Source organism: Vigna umbellata, chromosome 6 (genome assembly GCF_029865625.1).
Source record: "Vigna umbellata cultivar VRB3 chromosome 6, Vumbellata_1.0, whole genome shotgun sequence".
Taxonomy (NCBI): domain Eukaryota; kingdom Viridiplantae; phylum Streptophyta; class Magnoliopsida; order Fabales; family Fabaceae; genus Vigna; species Vigna umbellata.
The window spans coordinates 9,425,594-9,446,330 of NC_142170.1; the positions used below are offsets into that span (position 1 = coordinate 9,425,594).

The 20,737-nt window shown below is 31.4% G+C and overlaps 3 protein-coding genes across 4 annotated transcripts; 1 reads left to right on the forward strand and 2 right to left on the reverse strand.

The window, feature by feature from the left end:
• The first annotated feature begins 499 nt into the window (after positions 1–499).
• On the forward strand, positions 500–2,633 carry LOC124831241 (uncharacterized). Its single transcript, XM_047305166.2, has 2 exons — positions 500–1,046; positions 1,947–2,633. The coding sequence occupies exons 1-2, from the start codon at positions 764–766 to the stop codon at positions 2,327–2,329; spliced, it is 666 nt and encodes a 221-aa protein (XP_047161122.1). The 5' UTR covers positions 500–763; the 3' UTR covers positions 2,330–2,633.
• A 1,319-nt stretch (positions 2,634–3,952) lies between these two features.
• On the reverse strand, positions 3,953–5,308 carry LOC124831242 (mitogen-activated protein kinase kinase kinase 18-like). The gene has a single exon (XM_088093230.1). It carries the CDS (start codon positions 5,240–5,242, stop codon positions 4,055–4,057), a length of 1,188 nt encoding a protein of 395 aa, XP_087949356.1. The 5' UTR covers positions 5,243–5,308; the 3' UTR covers positions 3,953–4,054.
• A 6,128-nt stretch (positions 5,309–11,436) lies between these two features.
• LOC124831243 (aspartic proteinase-like) lies at positions 11,437–14,945 on the reverse strand. 2 transcript variants are annotated; one of them, XM_047305169.2, is made up of 14 exons: positions 14,886–14,945; positions 14,352–14,686; positions 14,196–14,256; positions 13,878–13,972; positions 13,679–13,791; positions 13,313–13,481; positions 13,189–13,228; positions 13,009–13,073; positions 12,733–12,846; positions 12,569–12,633; positions 12,303–12,459; positions 12,093–12,212; positions 11,843–11,931; positions 11,437–11,624 (listed from the first exon to the last, which is right to left on the reverse strand). In XM_047305169.2, exons 2-14 carry the CDS (start codon positions 14,676–14,678, stop codon positions 11,540–11,542), a joined length of 1,500 nt encoding a protein of 499 aa, XP_047161125.1. In that variant the 5' UTR covers positions 14,679–14,686; positions 14,886–14,945; the 3' UTR covers positions 11,437–11,539. The 2 variants fall into 2 exon arrangements, with proteins under 2 accessions (XP_047161125.1, XP_087949431.1); XM_088093305.1 differs by lacking the exon at positions 14,886–14,945 and having other exon boundaries at positions 14,352–14,856.
• Between the last annotated feature and the right edge of the window lie 5,792 nt (positions 14,946–20,737).

A 20,737-nucleotide genomic window follows, 5' to 3' on the forward strand; every position in this document is an offset into this window, starting at 1 on the left:
TAGTAAATATTTTTTTACAAGTACAAATCTAAAATATTGGTATAATACATCCAATTTGATGTGCGTAATACACTCATGACTTTACGGCCATGTTCTCTTGGGTGGATTTGAGGGGATTTGAGAAGATTTGAAAATAATTTTTTTTATCGTTTTTTTGAGCGAATTTGGAGGTAAACGAGAGTGAATTTGAAAATAAAATTTGTGAGAATTAGTATAGAATTGTATTGACATGACATATTAAAAAAAATTATTTTTAAATTCACTCTCATTTACCTCCAACTCAAAAAAACGATAAAAAAAATTATCTTCAAATCCTCTCAAATCCCCTCAAATCCATTCCTTCAAATCCACTCAAGAGAACAGGGCCTACATGATGTTTAGAGGAGTGTAGGATTATTTGTTTTTCAATATATGTTTCTTACGTTTGATCTATGGCATTTGGAAACAAAAATGAAGGAATCCTTGATTTGAAGAGATGAGAATTAATGATTGTGGAATAAGAAAGAAAAGAGGAAGGTGGGAAGATGTGTGTTGACCGTTAGGCAATAAAGTGAGAAAAGGGAGGGAAAGACTGAAATGACGACCATACCCTCACCCTCTACCGCCATTATGTCGACTCCTCCGAGTTGTGTGATCTACACGCTCTTCCACACTCACCCCACGCGCTCAATTCTCGCCCCTTAATACCCCTCACTCCATTCTAGGGTTTGCATTCCCTTTTCATCCTAATCGATCCAACGCACCAATCACCCAAGATAACAACATGTTGCAGCTTCTCTACGCCGTCATTTTCGCCCAAATGTTCGTCATTGTTTCATTCCTTTTCAAAACTCCGGCCAGGAAGCTAGTCATCGTCACATTGGATCGGGTCAAGCGCGGCCGCGGCCCCGTCGTCGTTAAGACTGTCGCCGCCACGCTGCTCGTGGTGCTCGCTTCCTCGCTCTACAGCATCGCCAAGATCCAGCGTCGGAGCCTCGATGCTCCCGTTGTTAACCCCACCGACCAAGTCCTCGTCTCTAAGCACACGCTCGAAGCTTCTCTTATGGGTAAACTAATTTCGTTTGGCTTAAATTTCGTTTCTCTTGTGCGTGCAGTGCTCTAGAATTATATATCTGGAAAATGAATTCATGATGACTGTGATTTACCTTTGTGATATTACACCTTATGATTCTTTACTTGTTTCTCAGTAAAATAGAATAAAAAGAATAAAAATTCGGTTAAGCTGTATATGTTTTGGGAAATGGTCCCTTTTCTTCTATTATTAGTAAACATAAATAGATAGAGGTAAAAAAATATTATGTGTGTGTTTTCTATTATAGTGAGTCCTTTGACTTTGTAGTATAAAAGTCAAACAAATATGATTTAGATTAAGATGATGTATTTTTTTCAAACCAAACTGACATTAAGCTCATGTTTCTGATAAAGTGGTAAGGGTTTGAATCCTTGGGTATGGAATAAACTCTGTTGACAGGAAAATATCCACGTTGTACGCTCTCGAGGTTTCAAACGATATATGTGTCTGTGTTCGGGGATGAGTAATCTATGCTAATAATAGGGTTACACAAATTGTGATTAAGTTTATGCTCATTTCTTTTGTTTAATTATCATTTATGTGTAGTTATTTTTGAAATAAGTTTCAAGACAATTGGTATAAAAAAAATAACTTTTATATTATCTAAATATGGCTTCTAAAGCAGTTATTGTAAACATCAATAAACTATACATGATACTGCTAAATAGTTTATTTTATTTTGTTATAGAAGTTTACAAAATTCAACTTTTATCGTCATAAAGTCGTTCATTTTAAGAAATATTTTTCATCTAAAACTAACTGAAGCCAATGGCGATTAAATGTTTTCTGTAAGTTGAGTTTGGTTTCTAAAATCATTATGTGTTATGTAATAGTGGTGGAAATTGATTTTTGACGTATATGGTGATGTGGGCAGGGTTTGTGCTGTTTCTGGCTCTGATGATCGACAGATTGCACCACTACATCAGAGAGCTTCGGTTACTGAGGAAGGCCATGGAAGCTGCTAAGAAACAGAGTCGAAGTTTTGAGGACGGTAAAACTGTGAGTGCAACCGAGCACAAGGCTTTGGTGGAAGAAATTTCGACATTGAAGCCCCAAATTGAGAAGCTGGAATCTGAGTGTGAAGTAAAAGCAAGGAAGGCTAAGGCCATGGAAGCTGAGGTGGAGGCTCTTAGAAAGCAATCTGAGGGGTTTCTTATGGAATATGACCGCCTCTTGGCAGACAATCAGAATCTTCGCAGTCAGTTGCAGGCTATTGACCACAGTTCTTCCCATGCTGTTAACAAAAAGACCACGTGAAGTTTCAAATATGCTAAAACAATTTTCTTCTTTCATTCACTTGTTTCTGCCTGAGTGATGCGTGTTTTCATTAGATAAATAGGTCACAGTAGATAGAGGAGAGGGGTGTTATGCCTATTCATTATACTTAAAACACCTTATATATATATATACCAATACTATTAGGCCATATCTGCAGTATATGTGGACAAGAAAGTAGGATGGCTAATAGTGTAAAAAATATACTATGAAAATATAAATATTATAAAGTTATCCTTCTGTGTAAAAGCTTAAGTGAAAAATAAATCTCTAAAGTTATTTTTTTTCTCTTGGTTCTTTCACTGTTATGCAGGGTAAGTAATTGGCGTGTTGCTTAAGTTTAAACATATCCTCTAACCTTTCAAAATATAAGATTTTGTAAATGTAAACTATATAACATACCAGACTTCAGCATAGCCTTTTATTAATAAAGCATTTACTGTTATGCAGGGTAAGTAATTTTTATGGACAGAAACCTACATTGTTCGACAATACTTAAATCATATTCTACATGTCCTTCCCCCATCCCTTTCTACCAGCGGTTCAAATTGGTCCTCTTTTGTTGTACTTTTTCGCTTGCGTAACCTTTGAAGAACCTACCCATACCAGGCACCTAGACCTACAATTCCCATATCCATATCAAATAAATCATATTGGAGCATTTGGGAACCAATGCAAAAGCGAATTCAGAAAACAATTAAGCTGGAGCTGATTTGTGCGGATGGGCTTAAAAGAGCAAACTGCAAAGACAAATCATGATTCTAAACTCTTGAGGCCTAAGTAGTGTAGATGCTTCACAAGAAGGGCATCTCAATAATGTGATTAGAGTTTATCCTTTTTCGATGGGGCTTTGACAACAGTGCAACTTTTTGGTAATAAACTAATGAATTGGAATTTTGAACCCAGCCACTCCCTAGATTGACCAAAATTTACTCTGCTAGTAATTTAGGGAGGGACCTATTCTCCAACCATAAAAGATTAAAACTTTAGTTTATATTTTGGTCTGAATATTCGCTCGTACAAGATAAATCAACCTACAGGGCATTGACCAAATTTCGAGACTCGAAAACTATTTCAACCAGTTATGCGTGCTATTAGCATTTGATGAATTGGTATTTATCATGATGTACCCGCTTTGACATTAACCCTCACCCACCTAACGTAATATTTGTTGCATATTCGTTTTGCTTTTAAAACTACGACCTGTTTTATTATATAGGTTGGGTATGGTAGAGGAGTTTGATCAGTAGTTTAACCTTGTAAGTAAATGGATTTTTATTTCTGGACCTACCAAATACCATTGACAGATAAATAGTTGGCAAAACAGATGCCATCGCCACCAATCACTAACTTTGATTCCCCATGCTTCCTTTCCATTACACTCATTCAACCAACACAAATAAACATCATAGACAGGTTCAGAGTTTAAAACACAGAACCACCACCTGGGGCCTGCCCTGCTTGCATCTTCTGTTTCTCTTTATTTATTTATTCATTTTCATTTTTTTAGTTCTACTATTTCACCAAATTAAACAAGTTCAATTTTTGAAAATGGCTTTGGCAATGAAACCAAGTGTGAAACGTGCCCACAAAACATTAATCGAGTTAGGCCCGTGGCCGAGAAAGGTCATTGGATATTAACTGCAACACTGACATCTGATGTTCTCCATACTGTTGGGAAAATAAAAAAGTTCTCCAATTGTTCAATTATAAAAACTCAAATGTTGAAGGGATAACCATCTCATCAACGCCTCCCTCAAAATTGAAACTACCAACTTCAACGCTAACATCACTACATTTATAATAATCATCACAAAAATAATCACTAATTCTAATATTAACAACATCCAAATCCAACCCTTCACATCTTGAAACCCCTGCTTCACTGCCCCTCGTTGTGATCCAATTTTCATCATCCAATTCCCAAATTGGATCCCCCGAACACAAAGCTAGCCTTCTGATCCTACCCTTCGGAGACTCATCAGAGCTTTTAATTTGAATCGCATTGCCAGGGTCAGAGACACACTCTGCCTCTTCCACAGAATTCCAAAAGCTCTGCTCAAGAATACTTGTTGGAGAACATGAATTAGATTGTTCAATATCCTTGTCGTTGGAACTCAATTCCCCAACAAACGGATGCTTCAGAAGCTCACTACAATTCCACCTCTCTTTAGGATTCCTCCTGAAACACTTCCCCAAGAAATCCTTTGCTTCTTCAGACAGAAAACTTGGAATCTCAGGAACTTCATTGGAATATGCAACGCGGTACAACACAGTTACAGGGTCTTCTAAATTAGGCCACGGAGCAAACCCAGTGGCCATTTCAACCACAGTGCATCCAAGCGCCCATACATCAGCAGGGTACCCTTGCTCCTCCCCACGCGCCACCTCTGGGGCCATGAACATTGGCGTGCCCCCGATCGCCGCCACCGGAGACTCATTCCACAACTTAGCACACCCAAAATCCCCAATCTTGGCCCCATCTTCCCCAATCAAAATGTTGCTACCTTTAATATCACAATGCACAACACCCTTATTGTGCAAGTACTCCAGCCCCTGCAGGACTTGTCGAACGTAGTTCACGATGGTCGGCTCGCTGAGCCGACCACCGTGCCGGCGAATTTCCTGAGAGAGAGTTCCAAAGGGCATGTACTCCATGAAGAGGTTGAACCACAGGGTGTTGTTTTCCTCTGTAGTGTTACAACCTTTGTAGGCAACTACTTGGGGAGAAAACAGAGAAGACAGAATCCTCTGTTCTCTCTGCAACTTTTCTGAGTTTGACGGGGATAACTCTGCAGTCTTGACAGCGGCAACGGTGGAGGAGTGGGCGGAGGTGGCGGTGTAGACGGTGGCTGACGAGCCACGTCCTATGATGAAGCCTCTAGTCCACTCCATGCTGTTTGTCAGGCTCTGTCTTAGAGAGTGCAGAGTCTTGGGTTTGCAATTGCGGCATTTATATAATAAACAAGGACACACTTTTGGTTTGAGTTAAAGGCTTTATTTTACTACTTTATTTAGTGTTGGTATAAACGTTGAAAACAAAACCTATACTTCATCTATATCTTGTAAGGAAATTCTGCGAATAAATAACAGTTGCCTTCTGCTAATCTTTTACCTAATAAGTTAAGACACAGTTGACAGCAAAAAAATGTACTGCATATTTTTACCTAATAAAAACTTTGCTACATTTTTTTACAAGGTCAATTCATTAAAAGCTATTTATTATGCTTTATATGTAAAACAGACATTATTAAATTATAAAATTGAGATAAGATAAAAGTTTAATTTTTTATTTAATTTTATCTATACAAGCATATGTTATGATTTGATTGGTTGCGGTTGAATGCTTTTATCTTTGTCCCTTGTAAAGGTGAGTATCCCTTCAACGGGAGTGCATAGACGTGGCCTACTTTGGGTGGGTGTGGTATTTTAGTGGTGAGGACAAGAAAGAATGAAAGTGTTTTTGAGTGTGTTGGTCTGAATTTTGGTGTAAGGGAAGTAAGAGTTTTGGGTTAGGTAGATAACAGGGGATTCATTGTTTTTTGTATAATACTTGGCTACACTTTCAAAAAGTGAACATGGGAGGTTTAAGGGGTGGGTTCAACCACCAATCTGGTTCAACTTTACTATCTTTTTTTCTCATCCAAGGTTTTCTTTTTGGTTTGTATTCTGAATGTCAGCATACAGGATTGACACATTACAATGGCTTCAAAATAAATAAAAGACCGATGATATTATAACACTAATTCATATTCATTTGAGTATAAGAGTAAAAAATATCATAAAAGTATAAATTTTTGAATGTTTTCAAGAAAGAAGAGAGTAAAAAATAAATAAGGATAGTATTAAATAAATGTAAAAAATTTAGGTGTGTCAAAGAATCATTTTTTCTGAGTAAAATACTACACAACGCGTATAAGTTTTGTTACAAGTCAAATTGCAGATAGAAAGATTCATCTTTCTGCACAAAAAATTGTATCATGACATACTTTTACATTTATTTAACATAAGATATAAGAATAAAATGGTCATATAAATATAAAGTTTTATATTTTTTAAAAAGAAAGAAGAGAGGAAAAAGTAAGAAAAATAGTATTAAATGAATGTAAAATATTTAGTGGTTGAAAGAATATTTTTCCTTTATGCACTGTTATGGGTCAAAGAAGTAGCTGGTTTGTTAACCTTATCCTATGTTTTATATTTTCATTTTCACAAACCCAGTTAGTCAAATTCTCTTGGTTGATTTGGCATTAGCTGAAATGAATTAATTATAGATGAGTTAGCAGCAGTAGGTGATTTTTTGAGTGTAGGAATAACCTGATCTCTGACTATATATAAATGTTTTGTTTTTACATTCCTGATTGGAAATCTATAATTAAGAAGCTTCAAAAACATTGCCCTGAAAAAGTGCATTTCAATTGATGTTGGATTGAGGATGATATTTTGCAGTTTTGAAAAACCAAAGGGTTGAAACTCATTGAAAGCTGAGTAGTACTGGAAGAGTTTGGATTGGCCAACATACTGTGATACTAACACCATTTCTGATTTTTTTTTTTCTAATATTTACTTTTCAATCATTTGGCATCATAATATTTTCATGAAAAAGTGCAACGTACTTTAATAAGTTGTTGAAAAACTTTCTGAAAATTAAATCAGAAAGTACCAACTGCTACTTTACTCCACGCTTACTTCTAGAAGATGGATTGGTTAATGCAGAAACAACCCTTCTAATGGGAGGTTTCTACTTATTACCAAAGCAATCATCATAATTTCATAGTGACACATTGCAAAATGAAGTACGTTCATTTTTTCCCTTTTGAATGGCATGAAACAATTGGATGGATGTATCTGATTTGGCTTTACTAATGAATTATAGTAAAAAAGTGAGTTGAATGAAGAAGAAAAAAATGATTGGAAAGGTGGGTGTGGCATTGACATTACATTGATTAAACTTGTTTTAGTTTTGAGGAAATTCATTAGAAAACATTAATATGGAAATTGAAATAAGCATGATGGTGTTATTAAAGTTAGGGGGGTTTGGTTTGGTGAGTTGTTTGGGTGGTGTGAGATAGAAGAAAGTACTTAAAAAGTGCTTAGAGGTTGAAATAGGAGTTAGGAGTGAGAAGTGTGGATTTATGTGTTACTTATTTAGGCAGCAAGCAAAAGCATAAAGCCAATTAAATCCTCTACAGTTACCTAATAACTAACTTCCAAATACTATATTTCTTTCACATAACATCCATTACTTCCAACACTGCACCTTCTCAAATTCATTCTTTAAAGACATTTCATTTATATTTTCATAATTAACTTTTCTCTTTAAAACTACTTTTCATTTCAGTCTTTATATCAAGAATAATAATATATAACAATTTTACACTCATTTAACACATGTTATAAAAATAAAATGATTATAAAAAAATAAACTTTTGTATTCTTTTTAAAACATAAAAAAGATAGTATCAAACTAATTTAAAAGATTTGAAAAATGTTTTCTTAACAACTTTTCATTGATAATTTTTGTTCAACGCTTAATCATGATCAGGTTTTAAAATATTTTTTTATAATAAATTTGAACAAACTAATAAAATAATAATACTTTGACGTGTTGTCAAAAGTTTATTATAAAAAATTATTAACATATTAGAATAAAAAAAAACTTTATGTTAAAGTTTTTTTTTCTTATATTAAGTATTTAAAAAATTTATATTTTTAAATTGACTCAAGATTAATTTTTCCTTAATAGGGAGAGACATGTCTGATATATTGTTTGGTTATCTAAATGTTAAAAAATATGATGTTTTGGAATTAATATAAAAGAATATTGCGGTCAATGAAAAATGATAAAAAGAAAACGAATGTTATTGTTTTCATTTATTCAAAATATGTTTGCAATGAAGTTGTTATATCTTCAATGACTTCCGTGTTCACACTTGTAATGACTAAGGAGTCTTCTCACCGTTGATGTAGATGAAGATAACAATCCTTTATTATCTCATCTTTGTAAAAATAATGTGTTATTTGTATCTTTATATTAATCATAAAATTTGGTATTTTTTTAATATGTGAAAACCACGTACATGCAAATAAACAATATAAAAAATTATGACCGCTCAATATGTAAATAAAAAAATAAAAGCTAATTAAAATTATTCAAAAACTTAAAACTTAATTAAATCATTATTTTTTAATACATGGAAAAAGTAGGTAGTGAATTGATTAAATTTTTATGAAATAAGCTTTATTTATAATAGATAAAAATGTATTATTTGGTTTTTCATTTTATCAATTATAATTGAATATAAAATGTTTGGATTTATGGATTAAAAAAATAGAATGAATGAATTAAAGAGGTGAGTTGGAAGGAGGTGGTGGTGGTGAGAGTGAGTGAAAGATCGTTGGATTGGATCACACGCAAGTCACGTGGCCCTCTTTTCTCCGTTATCTTTTCCTTTCGGTTTGTATGGATGAAAAGGGTTTTGTTTCGGCCGCGTTGTTTCTAGTTACGTTACGGGATACAGAACAAAAGTGGGGCCATTACGGACACGTAGAGAACACGTGTGAGTTTAAAACGGCACGTTTTATATTTGGAGACACCTACGTCCCCATGTGTTTGGTGCAACAACGCACCTTACTTCTTTCATCAATTAAACATATTAAAATATAAATACCTTTTCTCATAATAATAATATCTAACTGAGAATAATTTGAAAAAAATATATTCTTTTTTTTTATCATGTAAACGAAATCATTAAGTAATTTTACTTATATTTAAGTTGGAAGGTGATACTAGTTAAATATTTACTTCTTTCCAGTTTCTAAATATTTATTGCACATAATTTATTTTAAAATTAGCTAAAAGTATGTTAGACATTTTAAATTTAAACATGTAACTATACTTGAATGATTTATTTTGTTGTTGCTAACTTTTATAGTTTTATTTATTAAAATATATAAATTAAAAGTAAAAAGTGAGTATTGTTTTCTTGACTTAAAACAGTAACTATTGCAAAAGAAACTAGCTAATTAAGCATCTTGAATTTAAAATTATGTTCTTTCTAACTCGTAAGATAAGACATGGTTTGGAAGAACTTTGAATTTATAAGATATTTTATAACTTTTCTAAAGTATTATTAAATCTTGATTTCTTGTTTTGTCCCTATTATAAATGTATTTTTATTAATAAATAATGAGAAAAGAATCTGACCAGTTTTTAGTAATAAAGGTAAAATTGTTGTATTAGCAATCTTGTTTTTAAAATTCAATAAAATACATTAAATTAATTACTGTGATTATGTAATAAGTATATTATATCAAGGACTTGAGAAATATTTCATTTAACTAAAGTTAAATAAATGAAAAGGAAAAAAAAAAAAGTTGCATCTAACCTCTCAAAAGTCAAAAGTCATATGTATAATATCATAAGTATATCACCCACGTATATCATATTTGAAGATGTTTGAAGACTATTTGAGAATGAAAATATAATGTTTTATTCTTTTTTTATTATTTTGGTAGGAAATCGATTTGTCTCGTAAGATATGGTATTATCTTTCTATTGTTTGTCAAGAGATACTTTATTTTTAAGATTGAGATGTCTTTGCTAGGTTTGGTATAATGAATCATAGAAAACAAACACATGCAAGTATTTAGATATTCAAGTTAGTGGTAAAGAATATATGATAATTTTGTTGGAAATTTATGGAGTTGATCAAAGTATTTCGTATATATATTTCGTATATATATATATATATATATATATATATATATATATATATATATATATATATATATATATTCCAAATTCACTAAGTAACTTTGGTGGAGATATATAAGACACATACTCATCTCAGATTCACTAAATTACCATGACCGAGATGCAAATCATTGTTAATATGAACATTTGCAAATCATTGTTATCTCATAAGCTTTCAAATAGATGCAACAATCTATTTTTATTACACAATAGTTATTTGGCATATTTGTTGAGATCAATAATATTTATTTTCGTGAGGATATATTTTTATTAATAAAATATCAAGAATTTTTTTTGTTCTAAAAATTTGTTTGATTGCTATTCAACTTCTAGAAGAATATAATGTTTTCAATGCACTATTACAGAAAAGTATAATAGTTTTACATCCAGTTATTACGGGAAAAGTTTTACTCCAACATCTTGTTTTGATACAGTATAAGTTTAGGTGAACTCTCCTTGCTAAAATGAGAAAAGTTTATTCCTCCTTCTTTACAAATTAACATTTTTCATGTATCCAAAAGATATATATATATATATATTTTTTCTCATCTATTGGAATATGATAAAGTTTTACTTTTTAAAAATGTTCCAATACTACCAAATATCAAGCAGAAGACAAAACTCTTGTCAAAATAAAAAATATATATCAAATTTATTTATTTATTAGTAAGACTTGAATATATATAGAGAAAATTGACAATAAATTTACGCAGTATATATTCAGCCAATATAACTAGACATTTTTAATAGAAAAAAAACACACACACACACACTAAATTCTTCTTGAGTGGTATGTCATTACATCATCCTAACCAGAAAAAGGAAAGAAAAGTAAAATATGATTTAAAAAAAATGTAGATAATTAATGAGATTGTTGTGATTTGAAGATTGAGCATTGTTGCTTTGTTTGTGAGACTGAAAAAAGTGGAAAAAGAAGGGGGAAAGAGGTGTGGTGGAATGATGAAGAAGGTGGAGGCAGGAGATAAAAGTGTGTAGTAGAAGAATAGAATACAAAAAGGAATGAACCTTCATTTCATGTTTGCTTTCAAGTTCCGTTATTGTATGTATGGTGTATGGTGGTGCCAACCCAAGTGCGGTTATTAAAAAAACACCCTAACCAAAACAAAAACAAAATCTTCAAATTCCTTCAAAGTAAACTCCAATTATTATAATGAATACCAACATGATATTGCCTCCATTAACATTGAGAGTTTTTATCAAAGAAACATGTAAGTAATTTAGATGTTAGATATAACTTTTAAACCCTCTATCGTTTGGTAAAGTTAAATGTTCAAAAGCGTTGATCACATAATGTAAGGCAATAGTAAGCGTATTTATGAACATGTATCATAAGATTAGACTTTGTAATATTGTGTGGATAAGACACAACAGTTTCTTCCCAACCAAGGAAATAATTTAAAATACATACAACAGTCTTATGCTGATTCAGCAAATCCAACTTTCATATTGCCATAATCGAAGACTGTATGATAGCGACCCATGAAAATGTCTCCCAAAATCCTGTATTTTAGAAGCAACATTCATACGGTGAGAAAAGGTGAATATAGGCCTAATATTTCTAAACTTTTAAGGAACATTGGTACATCACATCTCACAAGAGGAATGAGATGAATGTTTTTGTGAGACTATAGCATGTTGAAAGATGAGATTGTCAATTTGTTATTAAGATGAGAAGTTGATTAAGGAGAGAAATGGCTCAAGCAAAGAAAGATGCATACCATAAAGGTCCACGAGGAGGAGCAATGTCTAATGCTATAAATCCGCTAATGCATTGTGCTGTGGTTCCTTTTCCCACTTTAAGAATATACTGATTCATGTAACAACTTTTCATCATCAAAATTGCGCTAAATAAGTAAGTTCTAATACTTCAAAGTTAAGATAGTTATAAAAACACACATGAACAGAAATAAAAGCATAACATAAATTTCTAAGATAGATGCAGCATGCTATCTTCGGAAGTGATTATACCTGTTCCGGGGAAAGCTCAAACACTTTTCCACCTATGGTGAACGAAACATTAGGCATCTTTGATAAAGTACTGCATTCAACAGTTGATTCTCCATTTGGACTGGGAAGCATGTCACACAGCTATAAATGCAACGGACATTACACAATATGAGATTCTTAAAAAGGACACTGATTATGTTTTCTACAAACTTCATTATGAAAAATGTTTACCGAATTGGCATATGCTAAGATTTGATCTTCTGTCTCATTTAATCGTAGACGATTTTTCATCCATACCACAGTCATCTCACAAGCCGTGCATCCAGCATCATTCAAACTATAAGATGTCTTTCCTATGTTTTTATCAACCACACTCTGGATTCCCTTACTACAAGTTATAGGAGAATTTGTGACTATTTTCCTTTAATTCAACACAATTGATCATCCAAGTACATTCATCACAGCACTACTATATATATAGTTTGATCAGATCATACCTTACACCTTGAGTACCATCAAAAGCACACAAACCAATTTGAGAGCAAATCTGCTGTGACAAAGCCTATGAAATAGATAATTTTGAAGTTAGTTAAAAATGTATGGATGGAACGCTTGAATGTAGCATTTGTAAGTCTCAAGAAATACAAATTAATAATAATACCTTATTTATCAGCTTATCTAATATGGTTTTTCCATATTGAGCAACCACTGCCTTGCAATCTTGGTTCACAAGACCAACTGCTCCAATTGCATGGTTGATTTGAGCAATGACACCCTAAAATATACAACTTTTAGACTTGAATCAGTTTCACATCTCATTGCACACCAGTTACCAGAGGTTGATGTATATATGCAGAGACTGATGCATCGATCAGAAATAGATCAACGATATAATTATTTATTCAAACAACTTAGTAAAAAAAATTCCTTTTCTTACCGTTGGACCAGCCAACAAAGATGTTCCAGAATCAACAATTGCGGAGCACTTGGCAGAACAAAATCCTGAAAAATTGAAGTTTTGCATCTTATATGATTCATAAAAAATTAAGGTTAAACCATATCCCCACTTTCAAGAATATTACTAACTATTAATGTTTATATGTAATGCATACCATACCAGTTGTTAAATTATCAATTAGAACATCTTCTATTTGAATCTGCAATTGAAAAGGAAAATAGTCAGGGAACAAAATTAAGCAAATGTAATGGCAAAATGTTAATGTAGTTTCATTATGAATTACCTGCCAATAGCCTTTATGAGTAACTGGGACATATGTGTGCTCACCCTTGTAATGATCTGAATCAACTCCACCAAATACAATCTCTCCGCCCTGTTCCTCATCAGTATTGCGGTTTAACCAGAATGAAAATACTGGTTCTGCTACAAGCTTTTGATGTACCATATTATACCTATGAGTGGCAGCAGACAATCACAGACAAAGCATTTTTTTCAATTTAGGGAGAAATTGAGATAATAATGAATCTACTTAGTTGATAGATAGGGTGTTGTAATTGGGTTGTTGAATATGATAGTTGAAATTTAATACTCATGCTTCAAACCTTAGTCAAATTCTGCATCATAAAACAACAAGCATTCATCAACTTACCAGATGGGAGCAGCATTTCCAACAGATATCTCTTGAAATCCTAACCCCAAAATTCCATCAAATTTGGCTGCCAAAAATGTGAGGCTAGGTTCTCTTGTTGCTTCAATAAAATCCTAAAGCCAGGTAGATTGAATATAGAAGACTCATGAAACAGTACTAAATTGAAGAATAGTAGAGTTGTCCATTTAGGAAAATTTACCTGGCCATAAACATTCAAGTCTCCAATCTTGACATGATCCTGGCTAAAGAAACCTGAAATTTGCCCAGTTCCATAATGGATTTCAGCTGATGACCCTGCATAAAAATATCAAAGGAAGAAATCCTTAAAAACATCATACACACACTCGAAGTAAAAGGATCAATAACTGATCATGTCAAAATTTATATGGCAGAAAATACTGATATTTTAATACAATAATATTATTTTTGCAATTACATGCAAAAGCAATTTTCATGAGAAGGCACGGTGTTTCTAGAGAATTTGCATGAACCAACAACCAAGAATGAGGGTCTGTACCATTTCTTTTGTAGGTGCCAGATTGGCTTGACTTGTATCTTGAGTGCAAATAGCAGGCAACCTGCACACAACATAAAAACACAGTTTTTTCTTCTTTCCTCCCGGTTGAATCAAAATCTAAATCACCATATATAGAGAGAAATAAAGAAGACTTACTGAAAAGTAACACTTGGAAGAAGGCACCCAAAGATTGGAACTTCCAGTGTCAAATATAACAGTAAATTTCTGAGGAGGAGTACCAATACCAATCTGACCAAAATACTGAGCATTCATGTAGTTCTTTAACCGAATATTACTTATATCATCAGAATTTTCATCTCTCAATGTTGTTCCTTCTTCACCAATCTGTCTTTTGACAATTTTGCTTTCATCAAATTTGTTCTTTTTTAATCCAAATCTAATTATCCCGTTGGTAGGTCCTGAGAGAACCACAGGGTGGAGAAGTAACAGGAAAAGTGCAACCAAACTGTATTTGGAACGCATTCTGTATGCTGTGTAGTTGATAATGCATATTAGAGTGAGATATAATAGAAACCAATATCAGCTATACAAGTTTTTTGCATGATTTTGTATGAAACATGTAGTTTTTTGCCACTACAATGGGAGGTACCGATTACATATGCTTTTACTTTGATGATATAATTGCAATAAAATGAAAAAGAGAAGCGATGAAGAAGTAGAGTCACCTACCTGAGCAAATTCAGATAGACTAAACAGAGAGATCTTGAAGGAATGATAACACGTAACATGCATATACATGCATGTGATAATACAAACATCAACTACCATTCAAATTCACATGTGAAGTTACAGGCCCAACTACCATTCAACATAGTTTCAACATAGTTTTATGTGTGAATGGTCATGGTTGTAGGATTCCTTTTCAAGGTAGCTTCTTCCTACAACTCCATAATTTCATCCTGTACTTTCATAAATTTTCATATTTTAGAATGTAGAATTTGAAATATAATTTCTTTTAATCTGAATTGTATATTTCAAAATATAAAATAAAAAATTCATTTTTTATTTTTTTGTATTTTGAAAATCTAAAATATAAATTTTACCATTAGTTTGTATTTTGGATTGTACACTTTTGAAGATGCTGCCCCTTTTCCATTCAAGGCCTGTTCTAAGAGAGTGTTTCATCCTACACCTCCAACATCTCATCCTGCACCTTCAAAAATTTCAATTTTATCCTTCTGACATTTCATCATCATCCTGCACCTCCAACTTTTTCAAAACTTTATTTTTAACTTTAATAAATATTTTTTTATTTTCTTTTCTTTTTTATTAAAAACAATCTTCACTACCTTAATAATAATTTAATTTAATTTATTTTAAAATTTAAATATTATTTAAAATAATTTTGTATTTTAATAATTATTAAAATATAATTTATATTATAATAATAGTTATATTAAAAACATAAAAATAAAATAATAAAAATAATAATAAAAATAGTAATAATAATAATAAATAATAATAAATAATAATAAAAATAAATTTGATTTAATATATTCAAATATATTAAATTATAATAAAATATTAAAATAAATTAAATAATTATTAAATTTTAAATAAAAATAAAAATTTTAAAAAGCTTATTTATATATTACAATCTATAAAATATGTTAATACTTTGCTTTTTATTTAAAATTTAATAAATATTAAACTTAAATAAAAATTATAATATTATTTATTATATTTTTATATTTTAATAATTAATAAAATATAATTTATATTTTTAAAATAGTTCTATTAAGAAAATACAAAAATAATAACTAAAATAAAAATAAAAATAAAAATAAAAATAATACTCAAAATCATATTTAATATATTTAAATATATTAAAATTTTAAAAAAACAAAATTTTGAAAAATTTGTCAATCGGATATAGATATCCGATGAGTTATAAATCGGATATCGATATCCGATAAAGAATGTTTTTAAAATTTTATTTTATATATAAATTTTAATAATTATTTAATTTAATTTAATATTTTAATATAATTTAGTATATTTAAATATTTTATTTAATATAATTTTATTTATTATTTGATAAATAACTGTTTTAAAATTTTGTTTATTATTTAAATTTTAATAATTATTTAATTTAATTTAATATTTTAATATAATTTAATATATTTGAATATATTAAATATTTTATTTAATATAATTTACTTTTTTGTTATTATTTTTATTTTTAATTATTTTATTTTTATATTTTTAATATAATTATTATTATAACATAAATCATATTTTAATAATTATTGAAATATAAAATTATATTAAATAATATTTGAATTTTAAATTTAGTTATTATTAAGGTGATATAGAATCTTTTTAATAAGAAAAAGAAAAAAATAAGAATATATTTATTAAAATTAAAAATAAAATTTTTTATAAAGTTAAAAGTGTAGGATAATAATGAAATGTCAGAAGGTTAAAAGTAGAATTTTTGGAGGTACAGGATGAGATCTTGAAGGTGTAGGATAAAACACTCTTTCTAAGATCCTTAGACTAGACCTTCTTGTAATCTTACCCAAAGTGAAACTGGGCACTTGATTGTAACAAAAGCAGGCTTCTGCTTTCTGCACCCATCATTACTAATGACATTCCTACTATATGAAAAGACTAAAATAACCTTTCCAATTAAATCATATGAGCACTGCTGTCGTACTGGACAAAAAAGAAAGAGAGAACACAGAGAAAGAAGAAAAAGAGAGGATGTGTAGCAAAAAGAAAAGTTTCATGTATTATAGAAAGCTTTTTCTGGAAAGTTCATTTTGAAAAACTCATTTAAGAAGGTATTATATAGAATTCGAAAAACTTGTTCTGGAATGTTCTTTTTGAAAAACTTATTCTCGAATGCATTTTATATGTTTTGGAAGTTCTGTTATAGAAATCTTGAAATTTGGAAAATCCTATTCCAAAAATTCTGTTACAGAAATTTCATAGAACTTGTTTTGAAAAGTTTGTATAATAGGAAATGTAGAGGTTACTGTTAGAAAGGATAAAATGGTCATTTTAAAAATTAGGAGAGTGTGAGAAGAAATGAGGGGTACAGAAGGAAAAAGGCCGAAAGTATAGTATAAAATGTTAGCAGACATAATAATAGAGGAAATGACTAATAAAGAAGTAATGGAGATGTATGAGAAATATGATTAGAAGGGTAATATAAGCTGAAAACTGAATTGGAAGATGATGCAGGCAATCAATTGAATTCCTTATTTGATGAGGCAAAAAGCAGTGTTTGATGCAGTTAGCGTGAAAGACGAAGCTTTTTATTGAAGGATGATGAAGAGTTTGTGCAGCAGAGAATTATAATCTTTGGTGATGATTGCAGAAAAATTTGTAGAGCAATATGATAGGAACTTTAGTTGCTGGGTAACATATGAGTCAGAAGCAGGAGAATAGTGAATGAAATGTTGATGAATGATAAGGTGTTCTGTTATGGCAGTGAAAGCATGCAAAAAGTAAATGATGAAAGGCAGAAGCTACTGCCAAATTCATCACTTTACCACCTCAACTCTAAACTTTACCCACTTTCACCACCCTTCTCCACTTCACTTTCTTAAGCTTTCTCCCTCACATATCATAAATCATAACACATCTCATCATACCAAAAAAAAAATAGCCATAAAATAGATTAAATATATTTAGTTTTTAAATTTAAATTTGAATAATTTTTTTTTAATTTTAATACAGTTTGATTCTCACATTTAAAAGAAAAATATATATAATCCTTTTAACTTAATTTTAAAAAATTATAATTATTTATTTTCAAAGTTTAAAATTTAAATATATCAAAATTAAATAGAAACAAGTTTTAATTTCTCATTCAAATTTATAAATCAAAAATATTTTTAACCTTTATAAAATGGGTTAAATATGTTTTTAGTCCCTAAACTATTAATTGAATTTGTTTTTAGTTCCTCTTTCAAAGAAAGGTACATTTTAGTCATCCTCCTTAAGGAAAGCTTAATTTTGGTCTTCCAAAACCAACAGTGTTAAAAAAAAAGCTGACGTCCTAACGGTGGTGTGACACGTAATTTTTTTTTCTGAAACTGTTAATCTTTCCCCGATCCTCTCCCTTCTTCTCTCTCCGACTCTACCACAACCACCTCCGACGCCACCTCGAACACCTCCACCGTGATCGCAAATCGCCCCTTCTAATGGTCCTAAATGGTCGAACATCAAACATGTTATTAGATGTATTTTGGTAGCTGTCATCAACAGAGGGGCTAGGACAAGGAGCTTCATCAAGGGGGCTAAAAGGTCTAGACAATTCCAAGGTTCCCAAGCTTCATCAATAGAGGGCAGGAAACCGAAATAATGCATCCAGATCCTCGTTAGGGAGTTGATATTTGATAACCACATGATGCTATCCGGGCCAAATCATTAAAACTCACAATTAATACTATCCGGGCCATTACCGATGCAACCCAGTTACCCCACAAATTCATAGGAAACCCATGAGTAACAGCCACAAAACTACTCGAAACATTAGCAGCATTGCCACTGACAGCACCAACCCTATTGGTAAAACTAGGAGCATGAACAAACCCAACAACAGGATTCACAGAGGGATTTATGATTATGAATTGGCATAGCAGGCCACACACACAACGTCGCAGCATCACCGCCACCTCCCGAAGTCACATTCCCATACCCCATTCCAACCAAGCCAGCATTAGAGATAGGCGCAGGACAGAAAATCGGCATCGCGCTAGGAACCGCCATAGACACCGGCAAAACGAGAAACTCTTCCGCCACACTCCGCACTACTGAATTCAGTGGTCGCACAAAGGAACAGAGGTTTGCTCAAACGCCATGAAAACTCAAAATCATAAAGAAAACTGCCAATCAGTAAAACACGTAAATCAAAGAAAAACATGTGATATCTCCGGGCCTGTTCGAGTTCATCTCCTCCATGTTATCGGGCTTTGATCTCTCCGGCATGTTCGAGACCAAGCAGAAGACGGCCATAGTGTTCACTTCCAAGTGTTTTGCGGTGTCGATTATGGCCAAGATCGTCGCAAAGGCACCGGCGGCAGCTGGCCTCATCGGTGGCCGAGAGAATGCATCCCGAGTGAGGGTGTTTCTCTCTAGCGCACAAGAAGAAGACATAAAAGGAGGGCTTTCGCGGTTGCTGGCGATGAGTCTATCGACGAACGGCGTTGCCGGAGACGCCTTTGGCCGACCAGAGAGGGGTGCTGGTTCGATGGGTGCTGGCTCGGTGAGTGCTGCTGGTCTCACAGAGGGTGTTTTGCCCAGGGAAAAAGAAAGGCGAGAAGCTGACTTTTACATTAAAAAAATCCAACATGTAAACGATAGAAAGAAAAAATGTCAACACATGGCCAGACGTTAGGCATGTCAGCTTTTTTTTTTTAACGTCGTTGGTTTTGGAAGACCAAAATTAAGCTTTCCTTGAAGAGGAGGACTAAAATGTACCTTACTTTGAAAGATAGACTAAAAATAAATTCGCTTAATAGTTTAGGGACTACAAATATATTTAACCCTTATAAAATTAATGAAGTATGCAAAAATACTTTTTCTTATATTAACTACTTTCACATAGTTATAACTATTAAACATAAACTGTCTCTTAAGATATTTTATATATAAATTTTTATTTTGACAGAAACATAAATATTTGTTTATTTGTTTTTCTTTTTTCGACATATTTCATTTTTATTTATAGTTTTTATTTATTTTCTCTAATTAAACACCCGTAAATATATACACATAATCACAAGGAAAAACTAAGAGGACATTAGAAACTAAGAAAAGTAAAAAACAAAAAAGTGTCATATTAAGTCTAAGTAAGTATATTTCGTACTCATGTATTAGCAAATATTCACACTCTTGCTCAATCCCATTGTACGTCTTATTTATATATACATGAGATTCCCATACTTATTAACTAAATTTAATAAATAAAAAATTAAAATTTACTCTTAATATCATAAGTGCATAACTCGTTAGAGTCTTATATCAATATATGTATCTGAATTATAGTCTAGTATGATAATTGTGTGTGTTAAGATTGTTGAATATTTTATGTGTTAATATTTCTATGTCTATTGTACGATTGTTCTTTTTGGTACATTAGCTTATCATTTATTCTATGTTTGTTTGTCTGTTTATTCTTTTTATTTCCAATGGTTATTTTAATAGTGTGAAGAGATAAAAATGTTTGCGTTGATCTGGTACAGGGTGAAGGCGATGCAACGACATAAATTAGGATAAAATCCGGTTTTGTATAATTTTCTTTTTTGAAAGTTTTTATTAGTATTTATATAACTCTTTATACTCAATCCATATTTTTATGGATGAGTGTAATATAATAATTTTATGGTTATATATACTTGTTGATTACATCTATAATATTTTGTTTAATAATTTTATACTATTATGTTACATATAAAATCTATCTATAATATTTTGTTTAATAATTTTATACTATTAAATAAGATGTTATATATAAAATCTTTCCGTATTTTTAAAAGATTTTGAAGAGATAAATGAACTCATTTAAC

Excerpts from the sequence above, each read along its gene's own strand:
- LOC124831241 (XM_047305166.2), top strand. The coding sequence starts at position 764 with ATGTTGCAGCTTCTCTACGCCGTCATTTTCGCCCAAATGTTCGTCATT. Across the intron at positions 1,047-1,946 it reads GCTCGAAGCTTCTCTTATGG|GGTTTGTGCTGTTTCTGGCT; the intron begins GTAAACTAATTT and ends TGATGTGGGCAG.
- LOC124831242 (XM_088093230.1), bottom strand. The coding sequence starts at position 5,242 with ATGGAGTGGACTAGAGGCTTCATCATAGGACGTGGCTCGTCAGCCACC.
- LOC124831243 (XM_047305169.2), bottom strand. The coding sequence starts at position 14,678 with ATGCGTTCCAAATACAGTTTGGTTGCACTTTTCCTGTTACTTCTCCAC. Across the intron at positions 12,460-12,568 it reads GATGGTACTCAAGGTGTAAG|TAAGGGAATCCAGAGTGTGG; the intron begins GTATGATCTGAT and ends TATAACTTGTAG. Across the intron at positions 12,213-12,302 it reads TCTTAGCATATGCCAATTCG|CTGTGTGACATGCTTCCCAG; the intron begins GTAAACATTTTT and ends TTGCATTTATAG.